The following is a 24,692-nucleotide window of genomic DNA, read 5'->3' as shown; positions in this document are numbered from 1 at the left end:
TTAGGGCTTTATGATCTGATCTCTATGTTTTCCCAGCTTCATAACTTTTACCACTACTATACATACACTGACCCAAAATACAAACACCGAAAATATGTGTTCTCCCATATGCACAGACTAGATCTCAGCCATACTCAGCTATCGGCAGATCCCCCAAAGCAACAGCTGCCATAAAGCTTCTGCACAGGTTGCTTTCCCTGACTGACTTGTTCTCCCCACCCCAGTTTCCTTTTCACTTGTCACTTATACTGAAATTTCATTTTAAATGCCAAGTTCTCTGTGTATTTTCTTTGCTCAACTCCTTCTCTTTGAGCCCCATTTGATGAGCCATAATACCCCACATTTAGCCTTCATCTAGCAATTCCCACTCTGAATCATACTATTTACCTAACTTTCTTTCATAAGGTAACATAAGCTTTCCATGTTGTCTTATTCACTACTGTGTTCACAGCATCTAGCTCAATACCTGACCCACAAAAGAAACTGAACAAACTTAGTGAATGTGTTTATTGTGAAAGATAATTTTATTCACAAAGGGGACAAGCACCAGTATTGAAAACCTTAATTAGAGAGTCACTTTGCTGTACAGAGGAAATTGGCACATTGTAAATCAACTATATTTAAACAAAAAAAGATTTTTTTTGGAGATCCCATTGTGGCTCAGTGGTAATGAACCCAACTGGTCTCCATGAGGACTCGGGTTCAATCCCTAGCCTTGCTCAGTAGGTTAAGGATCCTGTGTTAATGTGAGCTGAGGTGCAGGTTGCAGATGCAGATCAGATCCTGCGTTGCTGTGGCTGTGGCATAGGCTGGCAGCTATAGCTCCCATTTGACCCCTAGCCTGGGCACTTCCATATGCTGTGGGTGCGGCCCTCAAAAGAGTTAAAAAAAAAAAAGATTTTTCAAGTGAAAAGAGAAAATAAGAAAGAAATAACATACCTGTCTTTCCAACTCTTGTCCTGTTATGCCAGCCTCTACATGAACTGTCAGATTATTCTCATCAATCCAGAGAATTCGATTCTGTTGCAAAAGAAGAAGGTCTCATTTTCACATACATACATTTTCTCAGGAAATATAACTTCTTAACTCAAAGGCAGCAAGTGACAAGACAGAAATTAAGCAAGTAGGGTTACTCACAGTAGAAAGCTTCACTTATCCCTGACTATATAACATGACAGACATAGTAACTTAGGCAGTATCTTACACAGGAGCTTGTTTAAAACATAAGACATTCAGAAAGGGAGGAAGGGGGTTACAAATAAAATGAGACTTATAAAAAAAAACCACCAAAAGCTTACATGGGCCTTGACTGAATCCCCATTTGAACAACGAATCATAAAATAAAGATAATTTTTAGACAACTGGAAAATGAATGTGGACTAGATATTAAACAATATAAGGAATTACTTTTAATTTTGCAAAAGTGATAATTATATATCCTTTTTCAAAGAAACACAGAGAAATATTTGGTGTAAAGTAGCATGCTATCAGGATTTGCTTTAAAAACAGTAAATGAAAGGAGTTCCCTTGTGGCACAGCAGCTTAAGGATCTTGTGTTTGTCGCTGCAGTGGCACCAGTTGCTGCTGTGGCAAAGGTTCCATCCCTGGCCCGGGAACTTCCATGGCCATGGGCATGGCTCTCCCCCCCCCCAAAAAAAAAATTAAAAATAGTAAAGGAAAAAAGAAAGATAAACCAATATGACAAAATGTTAATAATTACCAAAACTTTAACATGGCACAATGGCCAATTCTTAGACTACAATGAGCCAAAAATTCAAAAAATAATCCTAAAACTTGTTAGCTCCTTTATTCAAGTTAATCATAAAATTAACTAGCTCCTATTTTCCAAAAGCAAAAATGCAATTGCATTGGTGAAAAGCTGGGGCACACGTTTTCTTCAAGTCAACATTAACTGATATTATTTGTTTTGAAGACATATTATCTGAAGACAAAGGTAAAATATAGTTATGAAAAAATTTTTAAACAAAATGAATACTTTTTAAAAATAACTAAGACTGAGCCATAAAGAAAAATTTTAAAACCAAACTATATTTAAATACATCTTAAATTATCATATACCATTTGTGAGGTGTCCAAAGAAATAATTGTTCTTGTCTCATCTGCAGGACACATCAGGCCATATGAAACACTTGTTCCTCCTGCCAAAATAGGAAACAATAAATATGTTTCAATATTTTATTTTCAGCTACATTTCTAGGGCAAATCCCTATTACAAAGTATATAGATAGGCCCGCTAGGAAATAATACCTATTTCTACTTTGCAAAATGCAATTTGCAAATGCTAACACACTAAAAGCAAACTCACCTCTATTTTATGGTGCGTGCCAAAATGAAGAAATACTATGGAGCTGAAAGCAATGGAAAATGGCTCCATCCCCTGGGCACACTCAAGTGAAGCCCCTAGCAATTTGTGGAACTCCAAAAACATGATTAGAAAAGTTCTAAGCTAATGATTACTGTGGAGAGATAGCTTAAAAGAAAAAATACCCATCCTACACAACTAGAAACACCATTACCTCCTTTCTACCATATTTATGAGATTCATTTATCATTTAAAATATTATCTTATACTTCCACATAAAAAGGCTTTAATAAATTAGAATATAAACAAGTTTAAACTGCCCAGATTATATGATATTCAAAAACAAATTCATATGTTCTTTGGTGAAAAAGTAATTTTAATACAGAATAATACATAGAAGAATAATGTACTCCGGTTTTCCTTTAAGATCTGTTGTCAAAAGAAAAATGCTTTCTTAATACCAATATGCAACAATATAGTGCTCTCAGTTCTTAACCAGATCTGTATAATTTTACATAGCAGAACAAATTCTTAATCGGTACTTCCACAAGATTCAAATTAATTTTACAAGGTGAGACAGTGTTAAGACCATGCCTGTGTTTAGTAATCACTATTTGTTTGTCAAAGTCATTTGAAATCATAAAACTATTTCATTAAAGGTGGCACTGTAAAGTCTTTTTTTTTTTTTTTTCCAATGAACTAAACAAAGTATCTACTGAAGACAGTATCTGGAACTTCTGATTTGAAGGGGTCTCATTTCCATTCCATCAATGCCAATTTAGTCAGTTAAGGCAATTTCCCTTGACTTGTATTAAGTTGTTAAGAGAATGTGGCTGATGAGTAATCAAGAGAGATTACATTTGTCTTAAAATGTAAAATAATGTTAGTTTTCAGTATTAAAAGGTGTTATTGATTTGGCCATCACTGTCCTCATTGATCTTTTTTTTTTTAATTTTTTTGTCTTTTTGTCTCTTTTTTTTAGGGCTGCAACCAAGGCACTTGGAGGTTCCCAAGCTAGGGGTTGATTTGGAGCTATAGCTGCCAGCCTACTCCACAGTCACAGCAACGCCAGATCTGAGCATGTCCACGACCTACACCACAGTTCACGGCAATGGATCCTTAACCCTCTGAGCAGGGCCAGGGATCGAACCTACAACTTCATGTTTCCTAGTCGGATTTGTTTCCACTGCACCATGATGGGAACTCCCTCATTGATCTTTTATGCTGCACAGCACTCTTTCTCAAAGACTTATGTGGGTATAGTTAGCCTTTGAAAAATAATATTCTCTCCATTAAGATAAAGGTTAGAAAGTAATGGCTACAGCAGGAACATTTTCTTATTTAGGCATTAAGTCAGCTTCGAATAGGATTTATGTGGAAAAGAAGCCATGAACTAAGGGTAAATCAAGTTTCAAGACAGTTCAGGTAGATCTACTCAGAACAGAAATCAACAGCATAAACCAATTTCTCCCAATAATCGTATCATAAAAATGTTTTTAGTGGCACAAAAAAAAAAATTTTTGGATGGACCAAATATTTAAAGTACAAATACTTAGAACAAATTTAAATCATATTAAGATTTAAAAGGCATAATACCTACCACCAATTGGTATAATACAAAGGTTATATTTGCATGCTAGATTCACAATCTTAACTACATCATCATGACATGCTGTTGAAAAAAAAGGGAAAATAAATTAATCACAGAGACACTGAAAAAATCTGGATTACATTTAATACAAGGGTCTATAAAGTTCTTTAGTTGTCTAAATTTTTCCTTCATTTACTCACTAACAGGTAGCTATATTAAAACAAATTGTTTATTATTTTAATTTTTCATTTAAAAATAATTTCATACTTACCCAAAAAAGTAGCAAAAAGGGTACAAAGAATTTCTTTCACCCAGTAGCTGCAAATATTAACATCTTTCATAACTATAATTCAACTATCAAAGGCAAGAAATTGACACTGGTACAATACTATTAACTAATCAACAAACTTAATTCAATAATTTGCCAACTGTTCCACTAATGTCCTTTCTTCTGGATTAGGATCACATATTGCATTTTAGCTGTCATGTCTCCTTAGTCTTCTTTACCCTGAAATAGTTCCTCAGTCTCTCTTTGACCTTGACACTTTTGAAGAGCACTGGTTAGTTATTTAACAGAATGTCCCTCAATTTGGGTTCGCTTATTCCCTTATGATTAAAGTTATATATTTTGACAGGAATTCCACAAAAGTGATGTGCCTTTCTCATCATATTATATCTGATGGACCCATGATGTAGACAAGTCTTATTTCTGGTAATGCTGGTTTTCACCATTTAGTTATACTCCCTCAGTATTCACAGGGAATTAGTGCCAGGATCCCCCCTCTACACACACACACACACACACACACACACCCAAAATCTGGGAAGTTCAGGTCCCTTAAAGAAAATGGCATAGTATTTGAACATAACTTATGCACATGCTTCAGTATACTTTAAATCATCTGGAGATTACTTATAATATCTTATACAATATAAATGATATGTAAATTGGTATAAATAAAATGTAAATGCTACATAAATAGCTGTCAACATGTGGCCTTTCTGGAATTTCACCCCCACCCCAAATACTTTTGAAGGATGGATGCAGAACCTTTTGATACAAAGGATCAACTGTTAGGTTTCTCCATTTAAGAACTCCATAATTAATCAGTATCAGAGTTCCCATCATGGCTCAGTGGTAACTAACATGACTAGTATCCATGAGGACGGGGGTTTGATCCCTGGCCTCATTCAGTGGGGTACGGATCCGGCGTTACCATGAGCTGTGGTGTTAGATAGCAGACACAGCTCAGATCCTGCATTGCTATGGCTGTGGTATAGGCTGGCAGCTGCAGCTCTGATTAGACTCCTAGCCTGGGAACTTCCATATGCCAAGGGTGCATCCCTAAAACGACAAAAAAAAAAAAAATTAATAAATATCTTATGGGGAGATACTTAGACTACATAAATGTTTCTCATACTTTCACCCACTAATTTTTGTACTCATTGATGATTTATTGTTTTTTTAGACAAAATATTAGATATTATACATGATATAATACATAGGAATTCCTTTCTATTATACACAACTAAAAGGTACTTTTCAGTGTAAAAGTTACACACATAAGAAAAACCTGGAAGCAGAATATTTTAAATACCAAGCAAGAGCTGCTAAGACTCAATTTGACTATGAATAAGGAATTAAGTACAGGAACAACATGGCAAAGAGAGTATTTTAAAAAGATCAATATCCTGATAGATTATGGAATAGCATGGAGGAAAAAGGGATTCAAAGCAAGAAAACCATGCAAAAATTGAGTAGAACTTGCTTGGGACCTGAAAAGGACATAATGATGCAAAGGAAAATATACAAATTAATATCCATTTATGAAAGTAAAAATACTGTTCTATAAAAGTTGTTATCATTTCTCACATTTTCTTAAAGTTAGGAATACATTTCATTTGCATCCTTCCAAATTTAATAAAAGTCCATTTTCAAGCTTTCAGATTAAGCAAAAAAGCTTACTACTTGTGGTAAAATTTTTTAATGGAAAACCGGTTCATTAACAATTAATAAAACACCCATAGATGTCTGTTAAAAACCTTTAACAAGGCAAAACTACTTCTATGATTGTCACTGAATCAAAAGCTTTCCTTGACCATGTTATCTGACACAGCACTTCCTCATCCCACAGACCACTATATTTATTCTCTATCTTTTTACTGTGCCCTATTTTTCTTTATAACATTTATCACCACTCAACACATTAAATATTTATGTGTTTATGGTTCTGTCTCCTCCCCACCCCAACTTAATTGTACAGCACCTGAGAATAGAGATTTTTGTTTTATTACTGCTCATCTTCAATGCTTGCTTTGATATTTAAAAGACTACTGAAAAAATGCATAAATACTAAATTTAATAAGTAAAATATTGCTTAAAGGAGATTTTATTTCTATAAGTATACTTACCACAAACCTACAATGTGTAAGTAACTAACTACCTGTCTAAACTAAGTGAAAAGTAGAAGTAGCCACAATGTGTAAGGGTCACAATGATGACAAACCCTGGTTTAAGGATAACTCCAAATTAGGGAAGTTACATATATTACAACTTCTTACTCTTAGGCAAGCCCTAGACATCCTATTAAAGGCAACATGTAGAATTCAGATTCAGATTTCAGACAGACTTAAAGACAGCCACAACAATAGATTTCCTAGGTATGTATGTACATATGGGGTGTAGATATTCAAACTGCAAGATGAGAAAGTCACCTCCACTCAATGGAACACCATATTATCTCAAAACTTGCTCTCAAGCAAAGAAAAACTAAACTTTCTTACCAATAAGAAATTTACATTAAACTTACATAAAGGACTCACTAAACTGACAACCTACCTGGAAACAAACTATTTCCAAGAAGTCTCTTATACTGGAAAACTCGACAATAAAATTACAAACTATTCAGGCACTAATACACTTCATGTAGATTCCTCATGTAGGGAACAAGATGGCAAAGGGAAGATTTTAGAAAAATTAATAACCTCTTAAGAGCATACAGGAGTGGGGCAGGGGGTAGTTCCCTGATGGTCTAGTGGTTAGGACTTGGCACTTTCATCTCTGCAGCCTGGGTTTAATTCCTGGTCTGAGAACTAAGATCCCACATCAAGCCACTGCATGCTGCAGCCAAAAAATTTTTTTTAACAAAGAGTGTATAGGAGGCATGGAAGGCAAAAAATCTGAGACATGAGAACATTTAAGGCTATTGCAAAAATCCAAATATGCACTGATAAGGGCCTGAATTGGAAACTGAGATAAAGAAAAATAAAATAAAATAAAAGGCTGAGATTGTAAGGGAACTAAGCAAACAGGAAGGATGTGACAGAGCAAATAAACTTTTGGGCAATAACTTTTTGTTTTTTTGGCCATGCCCACAACACACAGAAGTTTCTAGGCCAATCGAACCTGAGTTACAGCAGTGACAACGTCAAATCCTTAACCACTAGGCAACCAAGAAACTCCAATAACTAACTCTTTAGGTTTCCTAAAACTGGGTTTAAAAATAATGTTTGGATTTCTTAAATAGAAATCTGTCTTGTTTTAAGATACATATTTCTATTATGGTACTTTCTCAGTATTTTAATATTCAGATACACAAAGAAAATACCTAGAATGAACATCTACTCAGGATATATCAAAGGACAGTCTACAAGGTTTCTTATGGGAAATGAAAATTGATAAATTTTTCCTTCATTTAGTTAAGTAAAAAATGGAATGAACCTTCCTCAAATCTTTGTAAAGAAGTAGCCTAAAGCTACTAAAAAACAGACAGGCAAGATAGCCAGCACCCTGACGGAGAGCGAAGTGCTAGAGATCCTGTCAGTGCTGGCTAAGGGCAAGGAGAGCCCCATCGCAAGGGCTGCCGCAGCTTCCCCCGGAAAAGCAGTGAAATATGGGCTTATCAAATCCAGCCAGGATGGAGAGTGAGGACCTGTCTCATGCACACACACAAGGAGGACAGATATGGCTTTGGTTTGTGGGGGCTTTGGTTTGTGGGGGCTGGGATGTGGAACATTCTCATCTCTTCTCCCCAGCTGATCTTTGCTGTCCTCTGTTGAGTCAGGGACCATGTTCAGAGCCCTGCTCTGCCTCTAGTCTCATGCAGCTGGGCCCTTTTCCTGTACTGCTGTAGAGAGCTGGGCATGGGGAAGGTACATCCTAACTCAGCCTGTGGGTTTCTGGCATTGGACACAGCAAGCAGCCTCACCAACTCTGAGCATCACTAGAGCCTGCTAGCAGGACCAGCCCTGATTCTCAAATAAAATGTGCGGAACTCTCTCTCACATGCGCACAAGCGCGTGCACACACACGCACACACACACACACACACACACACTACAGACAGGCAAAACAAAAGTATTCTTTTACTGAGGATATCTTTTTCATTTTTTCAGACAAGAGACTTGTTTCATAATTATTCCTATTACACAGAAGAATGTACATCACAAGTACTAGGAAAGTTATTTCTTCTCAGCTACAAATGCTCCTGGATTTTCTTCCTATGTATGTCACCCTTCCTCCTATTCTCAAATTATGATTTTTTTTTTTTTTCCTTACAGCCGCACCTGCAGCATATGGAAGTTCCCAGCTAGGGATGGAATCAGAGATGCAGCTGCAGGCCTACAAGGCAGCCACAGCAACACCTGATCCGATTTACACCTGTGAACCTAGCTCCAGCTTGTGGCAACACCAGATCCTTAACCCAAAGAGCAAGGCCAGGGATCAGACCCGCATCCTCAAAGACACTATGTCCAGTGGTTAACCCACTGAGTCACAAAGGGAACTTCCCTATCCTAAAATTAAAGTTGGATTTTCCCCCAAGATACTCCCTGAAAAGGAAAAGAATTACATCTAAGAAAATGAAAGTCCATGAATGAGGCTATTTTTTGAAAAATGAAATATTATATACATTCCTCTCATGGAGTCTGAAGAAGAAAAAGTATCAGAAGATCAACAGAACTTTTAAAGAAGGTAATTATGAACAGTAGAAACAATATATACCTATTCTGCTTTAAATTTTCTGCTATAAGAGAAGGATATAAAAACCATACATATAAATACAGTGCCTAATCATCAGCAGGAGTGAAATAACAGAAAACTATCCATCCTCTACCTCAAGCCAAATCCCTAAATGAAATTAATTTCTCAAAATTTAATTATATCAAAGACAGTATGTATATTAATCAACTTGTTTCATCATTTGAATGCCATGTTTTTAGTCCACAAGTTGCTATCAACAAATTACTATTACTAGTTTGTAGTAAACAATTGTTAAGTTTCTATACGTGTGAATATATTGCTGATTGATAATTCATTGTTTCCAAATTAAGCTTCCAAATTAACCAAAAATATATTTTCTACTGACCTCCCAATATGATATTTACATTTTTGGGGGGCTCTTTTAGGGCCACACCTGTGGCATACAGAGGTTCCCAGGCTAGGGGTCCAACCAGAGCTACAGCTGCTGGCCTATGCCATAGCAACACAGGATCCACGCCTCGTCTGTGACGTAGACCACAGTTCACAGCAAAGCCAGATCCTTAACCCACTGAGAGAGGCCAGGGATCGAAACGAACCGCAACCTCATGGTTCCTAGTCAGATTCAGCTGCGCCACAATGGGAACTCCTGATATTTACATTTTAAATGAAGACTTACTTCACCACCAACAAAATTAATCACTAAAACCAATCATTCAGGATAATCAGATCAAGAATTATATGACTATAGTAACTTCTAAAAATATAGCTATCTATATTTTTGACAGTTCATATGTTAAAAAGTACATATTTGCAATACTGAATTTACTTAAGATTTAACAATACTAAGTTAATTATACAAAGAACAAAAAAAGAACTTACTTGGCCATAAAACTATATCAGGAATTCGCTGAAATGTCCCTTCCCTGAGCAAAAATATCTCATGAAGACAATGACCTGTTTTGTGGTTTAAAAAAGAAAATGCAAAAACATCTTAAATTATAGGAAATTTTAAAATTAAAAATCAATAGCACTTAATAAAATTGCTTACCATGAGCTCTAAATACTCGATCATCTGCTTCTCGTGAATATGAAATATTAGTTTCCTTAAGGTCATGAAGAAAATTTTCATTTACAATAGAAGGAGGTGTATCACTAGGATTTAAGGATGCCTAGAAAATAAAATTCATTTCTTTGACTTATTTCTAGAAAATAAATTTTGAATACTTAGGTCTATAAAAGGTAAATTGTTTTACATCCAAACTAAGTTAGAAGCATATGGAAATCAACTTTGTAACAGTAACAAATTATAAATGGTCTGGCTAATCACATCCCATAACATAGGTTATAAAAGGTGTATGTTTTCTCCTTTGCTTCTATGATCCATCTTTTCATTATTTCTAAAGAACAACAAAGACAGCAAAGTCTCAAATCTTCAATTTTAGACTAGGGACACTGAAGGAAAGACATTTAAATTTTATGTTATTACACTGTAACCTGTAGATAAAATTTATCATTTCCTTTCATCATTTTAAAGTAATCATTAAAAAGCCTCCCAATAAGTAATAAACCCATTTTCTGCTTTAAAAGTCACAACAAAATTATAAATTTTATACTTAATTTTAACTAACAGGTATCTTGAAAAGTAAATCTTCAACTCTAAACCTTTGTAATGTTGGGCAAGTTATCCAACTTCTGTGAGCCTTGGCTTCTTCATCTGTTAAATGAGATTATCACTATCAAATTTACATAACTACCGTAAGCAAAGACGGTTAAATGTGATAATCTTTGTGAAAAGCACATCACCATGTTCAGCATATAAGAAGAGGTCTATAAATGGCTAACTAAATCGAATATATCCTATGGGGGAAAAAAGGCTATGATATAGTATTTGGAAAAAAGAAAATACAAGTAATTGTAAAAAATATATATTTCCATAGTCTTTAAGTATCTCATTAATATTCTGTATTTAATATTCAATCATAAATAAATACTCCTCTTTTTTTGTCCGCATCTGTGGCATGAAGAAGTTCCTGGGCCAGGGACTAAACCTGTGCCACAGCAGCATCCAGAGCCACAGCGGTGACAACACTGGATCCTTAACCCACTGCACCACAAGGGAACTCTAATAAATACCTCTTGAGTGTGTGCTATAGGGCTCTGGTGATACAGCAGTGAGTTAATCAGGAAAAAAAATTGTCTCATAGAATTAACCCTATAGTAGAATGAAATGATCAAACGAACCCTAACAAAACATACAGATTAACTTAACAAACTAGTAAATTATTGAAAATTGAAAGGGCTCAAAAACAGAAAAAAAGAAATGCTTGTGAAACTTCTGAATATAGTATGTAGATTGCATCAATGTCAAAAAAAGTAAGCACAGGAGTTCCGGTTGTGGCGCAGTGGTTAACAAATCTGACTAGGAACCATGAGGTTGCGGGTTCGATCCCTGGCCTTGCTCAGTGGGTTAAGAATCCGGGGTCCCATGAGCTGTGGTGTAGGTCACAGACGCGGCTTGATCCCACGTTGCTGTGGCTGTGGTGTAGGCTGTTGGCTACAGCTCCGATTCCACCCCTAGCCTGGGAACCTCCATATGCCATGGGAGTGGCCCAAGAAATGGCAAAAAGACAAAAAAAAAAAAAAAAAAAGCAAGCACAAACAGTCAAAACAGAAAGTATTATGGAACTAGAAGAGGTATTTAAAGAAAAGTTTAAAGAATCTGGTTTGGGAGACATGGGAATTAGTTGTTTAGCCTAATTTAATGCCAGAATAAAATGTAACTGTGGATTTATAAATAAAACAAACAAGGACTTACCGACTACCTACAGTACTTAATAATGTATTGGATATAATGGAGAATGGTGTGAGACACAGCCCTTGCACTTATGGAAGTTATAATCAGAGGAACATGTAAAATATCATGCCATAGCAAATAATAATAAAAATCATAGTTATATAAGGAAATGCTAACTATTTCACTAGTTTAATATGTACACAGTTTAAAGTTTTCTAACCCCTTTCAGAAAAGTGATACTATGCAAGCAAACTAAAACTCTCTATCACTCATATCTTAATCAAATTTTTATTTATTCACTCTTCAAGTATTCTAAGTATTTTTATATTAAATGTAACATTACATTTTTAATTATTCTATATTAATCTTAGATTACTGATAGTCCATTACATAACCTAAAGAGTAGAAACTTAACATTTTTATAACAAAGCGCTCCAACAGAATTCATTTGAATTTTGTTACTACCTGTGACGTTATTTTATATATCTAAAATATATACATATTTTTTGTTCTTACATGTATGTATATATGTATGTGTATATATATATGTATGTATATAAAACAGTTAATGCTTCTATTTCTCCAATTAGGATAACTGAGGCTCAAAGAGCATTAGAAGTTTGCCAAGGAGTTCCAGTCGTGGCTCAGTAGTTAACTAGTCTGACTAGGAACCATGAGGTTGCAGGTTCAATCCCTGGCCTCGCTCAGTGGGTTAAGGATCCAGCATTGCCATGAGCTGTGGTGTAGGTCGCAGGTACAGCTCGGATCTGGCCTTGCTGTGGCTGTGGTGTAGGCCAGCAGCTGTAGCTTCAGTTAGACCCCTAGCCTGGGAACGTCCATATGCCAAGGGTGTGGCACTAAAAAGCAAAAAAAAAAAAAAAAAAAAGAAGAAGTTTGCCAGGTAAATTTCAGATAAATTCCGAAATTAGGCTCTACATCTGTGATTTAAAAAAAAAAAAAATCACCCCAGAAAGCCTAACAGGCCAATATAACTAGTAAATTTCTTAACAAAAAAAAATGACAAATGTATTAAAGCAACTATAACAAATTACAAAGATTAAGTCTAATTAATTTGAGAATAAACATACACAAACATACACACAAAACACACATACACACTCAGTTAAGCATACTAGTAACCGTTCTTATTTGCTTACTTTAGAGGTAGTTTTATGCTCCAGACTTACTCCAAGGATATTTTCGATCCACTCTCTAAAAGTTGGCAAAATCATGCCACTAAGAGGATACCTAAGATATAAAGAAGACAAACATTAGAGTAAAGTATCTTCATTTAAATTCAAATCTTAGATTCTGTTTCTAGTAATGGTCAAGTAGTTCCTACCAAGCCAACCTTCTCAAATATGAGCTCTGGACAAAAACAAAACAAACAAAACGCAGCTATTTAAGGCACTACAGATAGCCCCAAAACTGGCAAAAATAGGGTAAAGGGGTATGATAAACTTGGAAGAAGGAAACAACCCTACATGAGTTTCTAATTTTGTTTAATTTTTAAACAGGTTTTAGCCTGAGGGAAAGCCCCAGCCCAAAAAAAGAATGAATACAGAAAACCTACAGCCTTTTTGGTGTTTGCAGTGAACACAACATCTGGAAAGAGTACAGAAAAATCATGCAAATCTAGGAGTCAGTCATAGAGGGACCTATGTATAAATTCTGTCCAAATGTCTGGGTGACCCTGAATTACACATGTATGGAGCACACACAAAGCAGCCCAGCTAAGCTTAAAAGAAAGGAACAGATAATTCAGCCGTTCTTCAGAAGAACATAAAAGAGTTCTCATCGTGACTCAAGGGAAACGAATCTGACTAACATCCATGAGGACACAGGTTCAATCCCTGGCCTTGCTCAGTGGTTAAGGATCCAGTGTTGCCAGGAGCTGTGGCGTATGCAGGTTGCAGACACGGCTCGGATCCCACACTGCTGTGGCTGTGGTGTAGTGTAGGCCAGCTGCTACAGCTCTGATTCGACCCCTATGCTGGAAATCTCCATATGCCATGAGTGCGGCCCTAAAAAAAAAAAAAAAAAAGGAAGATAAAAGAACACAGAGTTTCTACAACATATCATTAACAGTATCAGAGTTACACTTCAAAATTACTAGACATGAAGAAACAAGAAAGTGTACACAGGGAACTCTACCCAATATTCTGTGATAATTTATATGGGAAAATCTGAAAAAGAAAAAAATTAAATAAAATTCTTAAATAAATCTTTACATAAAGGTTGGCAAAACAAAAATGACAGTGGAAAGAAAAAAAGAACAAACACATTTTAATCAAGTTCCTTTTTCATATTAAAAAATCAAACTGAAATGGGATGTTTAAAAGTGTTGTAATATCTTTTTCATAAATTTAAAGAAATTAAATTGAACGAAAGTATAAGACATAGTTAAAACAACTTAAGATAGTTATTCAGCATATAAAATTTTCTTCATTTTAGCTATGGGTAAAAGTAAACTCTGGGAAGCTGGTTTAGCCTAACACATATGCTACTATGCATTAGTAATGTCCTACAAAAAGGCTAATTTGGAAATACTAGGTTTTACTCCTGGGCCCTTATATTTTAACTGTACAACTACTTTATGTGGACATAAATATCCAAGAAGGAAGTGCACATAAGGATTTAAAGTGACTAAAGAGAAAGTGACTCTCACTAGGACAGTGCACAAAGGCAGCAAAGTTATCAGTGTTTGCAACCATCTATCCTTAGAGTGTGTTCCACAATTATTAACCAATTGTAATAGCCTTTTATAAGATAAAACTTTTAAACATGCCACCGAAAGTACAAAGTACAACAACCCAAACATATTTGCTCCATTTAATCACTAACTTGTGCTTTGAAAATGCCAAGTAATGTATAACACCTTTAAAGTCAAAGAATAATGGCATTTTTCAAAATTTTAGTTTAGAGAAAACCAGAGCACGAGCTCTAAAGTCTCATCTGCTGCTGCTTAAACCTAGGAGGTCTCAATTCATCTATATTTAGAAGGCATAAGAATGGCAAGATTATAAACCTAGAGATTTTATAAACTGACAAATTACTAATCTATTCAAAAAATATATTGTGTTCAGGGAAAAACTTACGATTTTTCCATGACATACATAATTGCTTCTAGCTTAATGGTGGGGTTTGAAATGTCAGAGTGACCCTCCCCAAAATACATACAATCAACCACGCTTACTTATAAAAATTTCCTACCTTTTCAATGTTCTTTGGTTTAGAAAGAGGAGAACCCCCATAAATTTTCACTGAGAGTTACTCTTAGTTTCTGGCACCTAAGGATTTCCCTTTCTTTCTTTCCAGCTCTGGTATATTTCTTTTTTGTGGTATTTTATCCATGTCTTCTATGTGGTTATAGAGGGCAAAGGGTCTGTATTTGTTCAGTACACTAAAATGCCACAATAAATTCTTTCTCAAGAATTTCAAAAGCTGTCCTTAAACAATCTAATGTTATTAATACAAAACAGTGAATTGATACTGTTCAGCCAAATCAGTATTTTCTTATAGTCCTCCTTTCTAGGCACAAATTCCATTTTCTCTTCTAGGAATATCACAAACTAATGCTTCTACCCTTTCTACTTCCATGGAATAAGAGGAACTTTTTTCATAGGATAACTTTTTAACAACATGACTAACTACTATTCTGTCATACAGATTGTAGAAGGCTTTTGTAAAGTGCTTCCAGAGATGGGAGACAGAATAAGATCAATACAATGGATGAGTATGGTACCTTGTTAGCAGGGATAATACAAACAGTTGAAGAATACTGTTTTTAACTTCAACTTCCCACTGCGCAGGTGACCTTAAGAAAGCTATTTAACCTCCTTCAGCTTCAATCTCCTAATTACTTCCATCCATTTAGGTTATTTTAAGATAACTCAGTAGGAACCCAATTAGTAATAGCTATTATTATCTTAAAGAATATTTGTAAATGTTTCCTGATTTTAAAAAAATCAGAGAAATCTACTAGTTCAATCATTAACCCTAAGAAACTAGACTAGATATAGAGAAAGCTATGATCCAATTCAATGCAGTTTATTATCCTATTTGTGGCAAGGTAATGGTGCTTCTGGAAGCACCAAAATGAGAATTTATTATTATTTAGTTATTTGGTTTTGCCCCTTTTCAAAAAACAAAGGTGCTATACTTTTAAGGTCCAAAGAGACAGAAATGAAGCCCAAATATGTGAGGAGAGAGGAAGTTGGTTTTGTCACTCTCTCCCCCTCAGAAGATTTTGTAAAGCTAATCTCTATACAGATAAGTTTCTACTGTATTAGACATTATTCTATTTAAAACATAAAGCAGTCAACATCAGAGCACTGGTAAATTTAATTTTAACTAGAAATTCCTTCTATTTGAATTACACAATTTCTCAACAAGCCTCCACCAGTATGCTGTCCAGCCATGCTAAAGGATAGGAATGAGACTGCAGATAAGATTTATTTTTCCTATTAAAAAGCAAATGTAGGCGTTCCTGCTGTGGCACAACGGGATCAGCCATATCTTGGAAACGCTAAGATGCAGGTTTGATCCCCAGCCTAGCACAGTGGGTTAAGGATCTGGTGCTGTTGCCCCAGCTGTGGCATAGGTTGCAATTGCAGCTTGGATCTGATTCTGGCCTAAGAACTCCATATGCCATGGGGCGCCCCTCCCCCGCAAAAAGCAAATGTAAAATGTACATATTCACACCTTCATTAAAATTAGTTACTAATTACTATGACTGAGGTTTTCTTTCAGGTACAAAGTACTAACTAAGTTTTAAAAAATGGAATAAGGAGTTCCTGTTATGGCTCAGTGGGTTGAGAATATGACATAGTGACTCCTGGCCTGGAAACTTCCATATGCCGCAGGTGTGGTCATAAAAAAAAAGGTAAATTAAATTAAAAAAAAAAAAACAACAGAATGAATATGTTGTGAAGAAAAAGAATTTGGAGTTCCTGCTTCTGGAAGCACCAAAATGAGAATTTATTATTATTTAGTTATTTGGTTTCGCCCCTTCTCAAAAAACAAAGATGCTGCACTTCTAAGGTCCAAAGAGAGAGAAATGAAGCCAAGTATGTGAGGAGAGAGGAAGTTGGTTGCAAAGAAAAAGAATGTGGAGTTCCTGCTTCTGGAAGCACCAAAATGAGAATTTATTAATATTTAGTTATTTGTAGCTCAGTGGTAACAAACCCAGCTGGTATCCATGAGGATGCAGGTTCGATCCCTGGCCTTGCTCAGTGGATTAAGGATCCTGCATTGCCAAGTAGATCACAGATGTGGCTCAAATCGTGTTGCTATGGCTGTGGTGTAGGTAGGCAGCTAAAGCTCCAATTCGACCCTTAGCCTGGGAACTTCTATATGAAAAAGAAAAAAAAAAAAAGACTCCAACTACAGGGTCATGGGTCCCATCCTTGGCCTGGAGCAATAGGTTAAAGAATCCTGCATTGCCACAGCTGCAGTACAGGCCCAACTGTGGCTTGGATTCCATCCCTGGCCCAGGAACATTCATACACCGCAGGTGCACCAACTGAAAAAAACAAAACAAAACAAACAAACAAAAAAACACATGACATACAATGTAAGTATTAAAAATAAGTATATTAGTGGAGGATTAAGGTGGAGGAATAGAAGGACTGGAGCTCAACTTCTCTCCTAAAAACAACAAAATTCACAACTAAAGGCTGAGCAATCTCCACCCAAATGGACTGGAAACCTTAAAAAAGATACCCTACTCCAGAAGAAAAAGAGGAGGCCACATCAAGAGGTAGGAGGGGCAATTTCACGATATAAACAACCCCATACCTCCCAGGTGGGAAGCTCCACAGACTGAAAAATAACTGGTTCACAGAGACTCACCTACAGGAGTGAGAGTTCTGAGCCCCACATCAAACCCTCACATGCGGGGATCTGGCACTGGGAGAAAGAGCCCCTGGAGCATCTGGCATGGAAGGCCAATGGGCCTTGTGCGCAGGAGCTCCACAGGACTTGGGAAACAGAGACCCCATTCTTAAAAGGCGCACACGGACTTTCACGTGCACTGGGTCCCAGGGCAGAGCGAGGTCTCCATAGGAATCTGGGTCAAACCTGACTGCAGTGCTGGGAGGACATCCTGGGAAAACAGGGGTGAATGTGGCTTGTTGTGAGGGAGGGACATTGGAAGCAAAGACCTTGGGAATATTCAGCAGCATGCCTTTCTCTGGAGGTGGCCATTTTGGGGAAATCTGGCCTCACCTGTCAGTCAGCCCTGAGAAGCCCCAGGACAAACAACAATCCAGGTGGGATCACAGCCCCACCCCTCAGGAAACAGGCTGCCTAAAGACCCCTCAGGCACACAGCTGCCTCTAATCCCATCCAGAGACTAAGCCCCACCCACCAGAGGGATTAGAATCAGCTCCACCTACCAGTGGGCAGGCATCAGCCCCTCCCATCAGGAAGCCTACAGCAAGCCCCCATACTGACTTCAGCCACAAGGGGGGCAGACACCAGAAGGAAGAGAGGCTACAACTCTAGTATCTGTAAAAAGGTCACCACACCAAAAACCTATAAAAATGAAAAGACAGAGAACTATAACTCAGATGAGGGAGAAAGGAAAAACCCCAGAAAATCAGCTAAGCAATGAGGAGATTCTCAGCCTCCAGGAAAAAGACTTTAGATTGCTGATGCTGAAGATGATGCAAGATATTGGAAATAAACTGGAGGCAAAGATGGATAACTTACAGGAAACACTGACCAAAGATAGAAAACTTAAATAAGAAGAGATGCAAAATACAATAACTGAAATAAAATATTCACTAGAAGCAGCTAACAGCAGAATACAGGAGGCAGAAGAATGAATAAGCGAGGTGGAGGACAGATTAGTGGAAATTACGAATGCAGAACAGAAAAGAGAAAAAAGATGGAAAACGAAGAGAGTCCCAGAGATCTCTGGGACAACGTGAAATGCACCAACATCCGTATTATAGGGGTGCCAGAAAGAGAAGAGATAAGTGGACAGAAAAAAATATTCCAAGAAATAATAGCTGAAAACTTCCCTAACATAGGAAAGGAACCACTCACTCAAATCCAGGAAGCACAACGAGTACCATGTAAAATAAACCCAAGGAGGAATACACTGAGACACATATAAATCAAACTGACCAAAATTAAAGACAAAGAGAAAACCCTGAAAGCAACTAGGGAAAAGAAACAAGTAACATACAAGGGAACCCCAATAAGGTTATCAGCAGATTTTTCAGCAGAAACTCTGCAGGCCAGAAGGGAATGGCATGATATACTTAATGTGATGAAAGGAAAAAAACCTCCAACCAAGATTACTCTACCCAGCAAAGCTCTCATTCAGATTTGAAGGAGAAATCAAAACCTTCAAAGATAAGCAAAAGCTGAGAGAATTCAGCAACACTAAACCAGCCTCACAACAAATCTAAAGGAACTTCTCTAGGCAGAAAAGAAAAGGACGCAATCAGAAACAAAAATACCACAAATGACAAGGCTCACCAGTAAAGGTATATATACAGTAAAGATACGAAATCATTCATGCACAATTATACCACCAAAATCAGAAATCATGAGAAGAGGTGGGTACAAATGCAGGACACTGGAGATGCACTTGCAATTAAGAGAACAACAACTTAAAACAATCTCATATACATATAGACTCTTACAGCAAAACTTCAGAATAACTGCAAACCAAAAATCTACAATTGATACACAAAAAAGGAATCTCTGGAGACGAAATATATCTCATAGTAAATAAGTGCATAATCCACCATGAAGGGGGTCATTTGACATCATTCTTGGAATGCTGAAGTCTTCTTACATCTGATTCTGATTTCCTCTCCATCAAAGAATTTATGATAATTATGATTAAATAATGCCACTGTACAATTAAATAATACAGTTCTACAATTGTATTATTAACCATTTCTCTCCATGGTACAATGTAAGTTCTATAATGTCTTATCACATCACCTAGAATGGTGTAATGCCTATATTGAAGAATCAATAAGATGTAACAAATTGTGAGGACATATTTATATAGTTACACTGTTTTTTAACCAAGTTATGCATTTTACATTTTACTTATTTTCAGAGGGTGTATTATTTTTGTTATTCTTACCAGTTAAGTTATTCTTTTTACTATGCTATATAAAATATTTAATGGTATATAAGGCTTTCTTCTTTATAAATTTTAGTTGCATAATACACACAATTTTAATATAATGCTAATTTTTAAAGAAAAATTGAAATGTAATAGATAATACTAAATAGTAAAGATGAAAGCCATACAAAATGGGATAAAGTATAGAATAAATTTCCTATTTGTCTCAGCATATTTTCCATTCCACTTCTCCAGAAGGTGTCACTTAATCTCTTTCTTAAGATCCATGATATAATAATCTGTGTGAATGTAATTGTGTTTAAATACATGTATTTTATTCTGTAAAAAAAAAAGTAAAATCTCAAAAAATAAAAAAAATAAAAATAAAAATAAGTATATTAGTGCCTAATAGATATTAAGTCAAAGTGCAATACTGGAACATATTTATGAAATAGCTAATCCAATTTTTTACCTAATCTCAATTTTTAGTTTCTTTTTAGAGTCATCATTCAAATGTTGTGTATTTATACTTGCTGTCCTTTCAAGTTATATAAATATTCAATAGACAAACCCAAAATACCAGCTTCTACAGGGTCAGTATTCTTAAAGTAAAAACTCATTTTATAATTCTGTCTGCATCTGGATCCACAACTGCCAAAGCAATTCTGAAGAACAAAAACCAAGCAGGAGGCATAACTCTCCCAGACTTCAGGCACTATTACAAAGCCACAATCAAGACAGTGTGGTACTGGTACCTAAACAGACATATAGACCAATGGAACAGAATAGAGAACCCAGAAATAAACCCAGACACCTATGGTCAATTAATCTTTAACAAAGGAGGCAAGAACATAAAGTGGGAAAAAGACAGTCTTTTCAGCAAGCATTGCGGAGAAACCTGGACAGCTGCATGCAAAGCTAAGAAACTAGAACACACCCTCACACCATACACAAAAATAAACTCAAAATGGCTTAAAAACTTAAATATAAGACAAGATACCATCAAACGCCTAGAAGAGAACATAGGCAAAATATTCTCTGACATCAACCTTATGAATGTTTTCCCAGGTCAGTCTACCAAAGCAACAGAAATGAAAGCAAAAATAAACCAGTGGGACCTAATCAAACTGAAAAGCTTTTGCACAGCAGAGGAAACCAAAAAGAAAACAAAAAGACAAGTTACAAAATGGGAGAAAATAGTTCGAATGATGCAACTGACAAGGGCTTAATCTCTAGAACTTATACAACTTATACAACTCAACAGCAAAAAAGCCAACAATCCAATTGAAAAATAAGCAAAAGACATGAATAGACATTTTTCCACGGAAGATGTATAGGTGGCCAACAAGCACATGGAAAAATGATCAAAATCACTGGTTATTAGAGAAATGCAAATCAAAAGTACCACGAGATACCACCTCACACTAGTCAGAATGGCCATCATTAGTAAGTCCACAAACAACAAATGCTGGAGAGGGTGGGGAGAAAAGGGAACCCTCCTGCACTATTGGTGGCAATGTAAGCTGGTACAACCACTATGGAGATCAGTATGGAGATACCTCAGAAATCTATACATAGAACTACCTTATGACCCAGCAATTGCACTCTTGGGCATATATCCAGACAAAACTTTCCTTAAAAAAGACACATGCACCCGCAAGTTCATTGCAGCTCTATTCACAATAGCCAAGACATAGAAACAACCCAGATGTCCATCGACAGAGGACTGGATTAGGAAGATGTGGTATATATACACAATGGAATATTACTCAGCCAAAAAAGAATGAAATAATGCCATTTGCAGCAACATGGATGGAACTAGAGACTCGTACACTGAATGAAGTAAGTCAGGAAGAGAAAGACAAATACCATATGATATCACTTACATCTGGAATCTAATATAAGGCACAAATGAACCTTTCCACAGAAAAGAAAATCATGGACTTGCAGAATAGACTTGTGGTTGCCAAGAAGAAGGGGAAGGGAGGAGAGTGGTTGGGGAGCTTGGGGTTAATAGATACAAACTATTGCCTCTGGAATGGATTAGCAATGAGATCTTGCTGTGTAGCACTGGGAACTATGTCCAGTCACTTATGATGGAGCATGATAACATGAGAAAATAGAATGTGTACATGTATGTGTAACTGGGTCACCATGCTGAACAGTAGAAAAAAAATGTGTATTGCAGAAATAACTATGAAAAAATAATAAAATAAAAAATAATAATAATAATTCTGTCTGCATCTGGAACAGTAACAAGACAAATCTTCTATAGAATCTAATCAGCACATTATCAAAAACATTCCTGAATGTTAACGTTATCACACAAATAACTGGTCTTTCTTCATCATTTCTCCCCTAATATGTCTCAGAAAACAAATTTTTAAAATAGTATTTAGGAGTTCCTGTCATGGCTCAATGATTAACGAATCTGACTAGGAACCATGAGGTTTCGGGTTCGATCCCTGGCCTCGCTCAGTTAGGGGATCCAGTGTTGCTGTGAGCTGTGGTGTGGGTGGCAGACTTAACTCGGATCCCGTGTTCCTATGGCTCTGGCGTAGGCCAGCAGCTATAGCTCTGATCAGACCCCTAGCCTTGGAACCTCCATATGCTGTGGGTACGACCCTAGAAAAGACAAAAAAAAATAAAATAAAAAATAGTATTTATATTCACACAGCCCTTCCATAATGTTCACCTTCCTAATAGCCCAATGCAAATCAAGTTCTCAGTCTTAAACAGGGAGTTACTCGAACAAGCCAATGGCATGAGGATTGTATGGTGGGCTAACTGTAGATATTATAGGATCCTAATTCAAAAAACTACCTATAAAATGACATTTTTGAGACAATTTGAGAAATGTGAATGTGAACTAGATAATCAGATATTATAAAATTTCTGTTATTTGGGGATGTATGATAAAAGTATTGTATTCTTCATTATACCAGGTCTTTACTTTTTTTAAGAGATACAAACTTACATTTACATACCTACAACTGACATGACAATGTCAGAATTTGATATACCACAGGAAAAGAAAAGCAGTTATGGTAAAATGTTGACAACTTTTCAACCAAAAGGGAAGAAATTACACTCTCCTCTCTATTTCAATGTATGTCTATTGTTTAACATGTTATATTTGTTATTTATGTTTAAATTTTTTCATATAAAGAAAAGAAGTAAAGAATAAACCAGTTACCTTTTCCCAGTAAACTCAACTTGTCCTTTCTTATTGAAGAAGAACTTGGAATCATTATATCCCCATCCATTCCATTTCATAACTTCTTGCCTAGTAAGCAGAAAAATATATATTAATGAGATCTATACTAAACTTCTTAAAACTAAACATAGTATCAATGACAGTTATTAACTTTCACATTTAAAAGAAAAACTTATTCTACTAATATTATGTTGCTTTAAATAAAATGAATATATACCAAAATGTCTATGTATTAATACTTCTAAATATAGGATCACTCTGTTGAGCAGCACCTGCTTCACAAAGGGCGCTAACCACTAAATTTAATGCATTGAAAAGAAAAAGGGCAAAAGAAGAACAAAGGAGAAAAATATTCTTAGATTAGAAATATGCTTAATTTCATACATGTTATTGAGTTTACATTATAGGATAGCCTAAAAAGTTTGCAAGTAGGGAGTTCCCATCGTGGCGCAGTGGTTAACAAATCCGACTAGGAACCGTGAGGTTGCGGGTTCGGTCCCTGCCCTTGCTCAGTGGGTTAAGGATCCGGCATTGCCGTGAGCTGTGGTGTAGGTTGCAGACTCGGCTCGGATCCCGCGTTGCTGTGGCTCTGGCGTAGGCCGGTGGCTACAGCTCCGATTCAACCCCTAGCCTGGGAACCTCCATATGCTGCGGGAGCGGCCCAAGAAATAGCAACAACAACAACAACTAAAATAAAAAAATAAAAAAGTCTGCAAGTAAAATAAAATTCATTTGAATAGGAACAAATTTTTGCAAATGTTAGAAAAATCACAATTATTAATCTTCTGCTATGATGAAAAAGACCAATTTACAAAGTAGGTTCACTAGCAGTGACAATACTACTAGTAGACATTTTTAATAAAGTAGATTAAAAATTTGGAGTTCCTATCATGGATCAGGGGAAACAAATCTGACTAGCATCAAAGAGGACACAGGTTCAATCCCTGGCCTTGCTCAGTGGGTTAAAGATCCAGCATTGCTGTGAGCTGTGGTGTAGGTTGCAGATGCAGCTTGGATCCTGCATTACTGTGGCTGTGGTATAGGCCAGTGGGTACAGCTCTGATTCAACCCCTAACCTGGGAACCTCCATATGCCGTGGGTGCAGCCCTAAAAAGACAAAGGAAAAAAACAAAAACAAAACTGAACACTGGGAAGTTCCCTTGTGACGCAATGGGTTAAGGATCCAGGGTTTTATGCAGTTGTGATGCAGACTGCAACTGCAGCGCAGGTCCAATCCCTGCCTGAGAACTTTTACATGCCATGGGCGCAGCCAAAAATAAAAAAAATCTGAATGCTGGATTTACAAACATTCTAAATCCTTCAACTTCCATGTAAATATCAACATCTATCTTGACCTACCCATTAACATTAATAGTTAATGACCATACCAGTTTTCAGTGTTCCAAAACAATGTTATTTTCAATTTCCAAAATGCCAGTACTTAGTTTTAAAAATCATTTCCATGAAAATCAATGACTCACTCATTCAATTTTACACATTATGAAAGAATCAGATAGGTCTAGACCCATGCAGCACACAATAAGCAACCACACTGAAGTACTGTGTTAGCATTTATTATGTATTTTAGCATAGTGCTCTAGTATATTTGGACTATTGAAACCTACTGTAAATCCAATAATGTAGTTTATGATGAAAATAGTTGAAGAAAACTTTTCTCTATGGATAAAGTT

The 24,692-nt window shown here is 36.3% G+C and overlaps 1 protein-coding gene across 3 annotated transcripts in view; it reads right to left on the bottom strand.

Moving 5' to 3' along the window:
* Positions 1-24,692, bottom strand: part of AGPS (alkylglycerone phosphate synthase) — a 141,843-nt gene that overhangs the window by 85,189 nt on the left and 31,962 nt on the right. For all 3 annotated transcript variants that reach the window (XM_047772953.1, XM_047772954.1, XM_047772955.1), the window contains exons 2-8: positions 22,981-23,070; positions 12,847-12,937; positions 9,944-10,064; positions 9,775-9,849; positions 3,924-3,995; positions 2,080-2,159; positions 940-1,020 (exon numbers count right to left, since the gene is read on the bottom strand). In XM_047772953.1, the coding sequence (XP_047628909.1) occupies positions 940-1,020; positions 2,080-2,159; positions 3,924-3,995; positions 9,775-9,849; positions 9,944-10,064; positions 12,847-12,937; positions 22,981-23,070 (610 nt within the window). The remainder of the gene's footprint in view (positions 1-939; positions 1,021-2,079; positions 2,160-3,923; positions 3,996-9,774; positions 9,850-9,943; positions 10,065-12,846; positions 12,938-22,980; positions 23,071-24,692) is intronic.

This window comes from Phacochoerus africanus, chromosome 3 (genome assembly GCF_016906955.1).
Source record: "Phacochoerus africanus isolate WHEZ1 chromosome 3, ROS_Pafr_v1, whole genome shotgun sequence".
In the NCBI taxonomy this organism is placed as follows: Eukaryota; Metazoa; Chordata; class Mammalia; order Artiodactyla; family Suidae; genus Phacochoerus; species Phacochoerus africanus.
The sequence above is the reverse complement of the archived record's forward strand: the minus strand, read 5'-3'. Positions and strand labels throughout refer to the sequence as shown.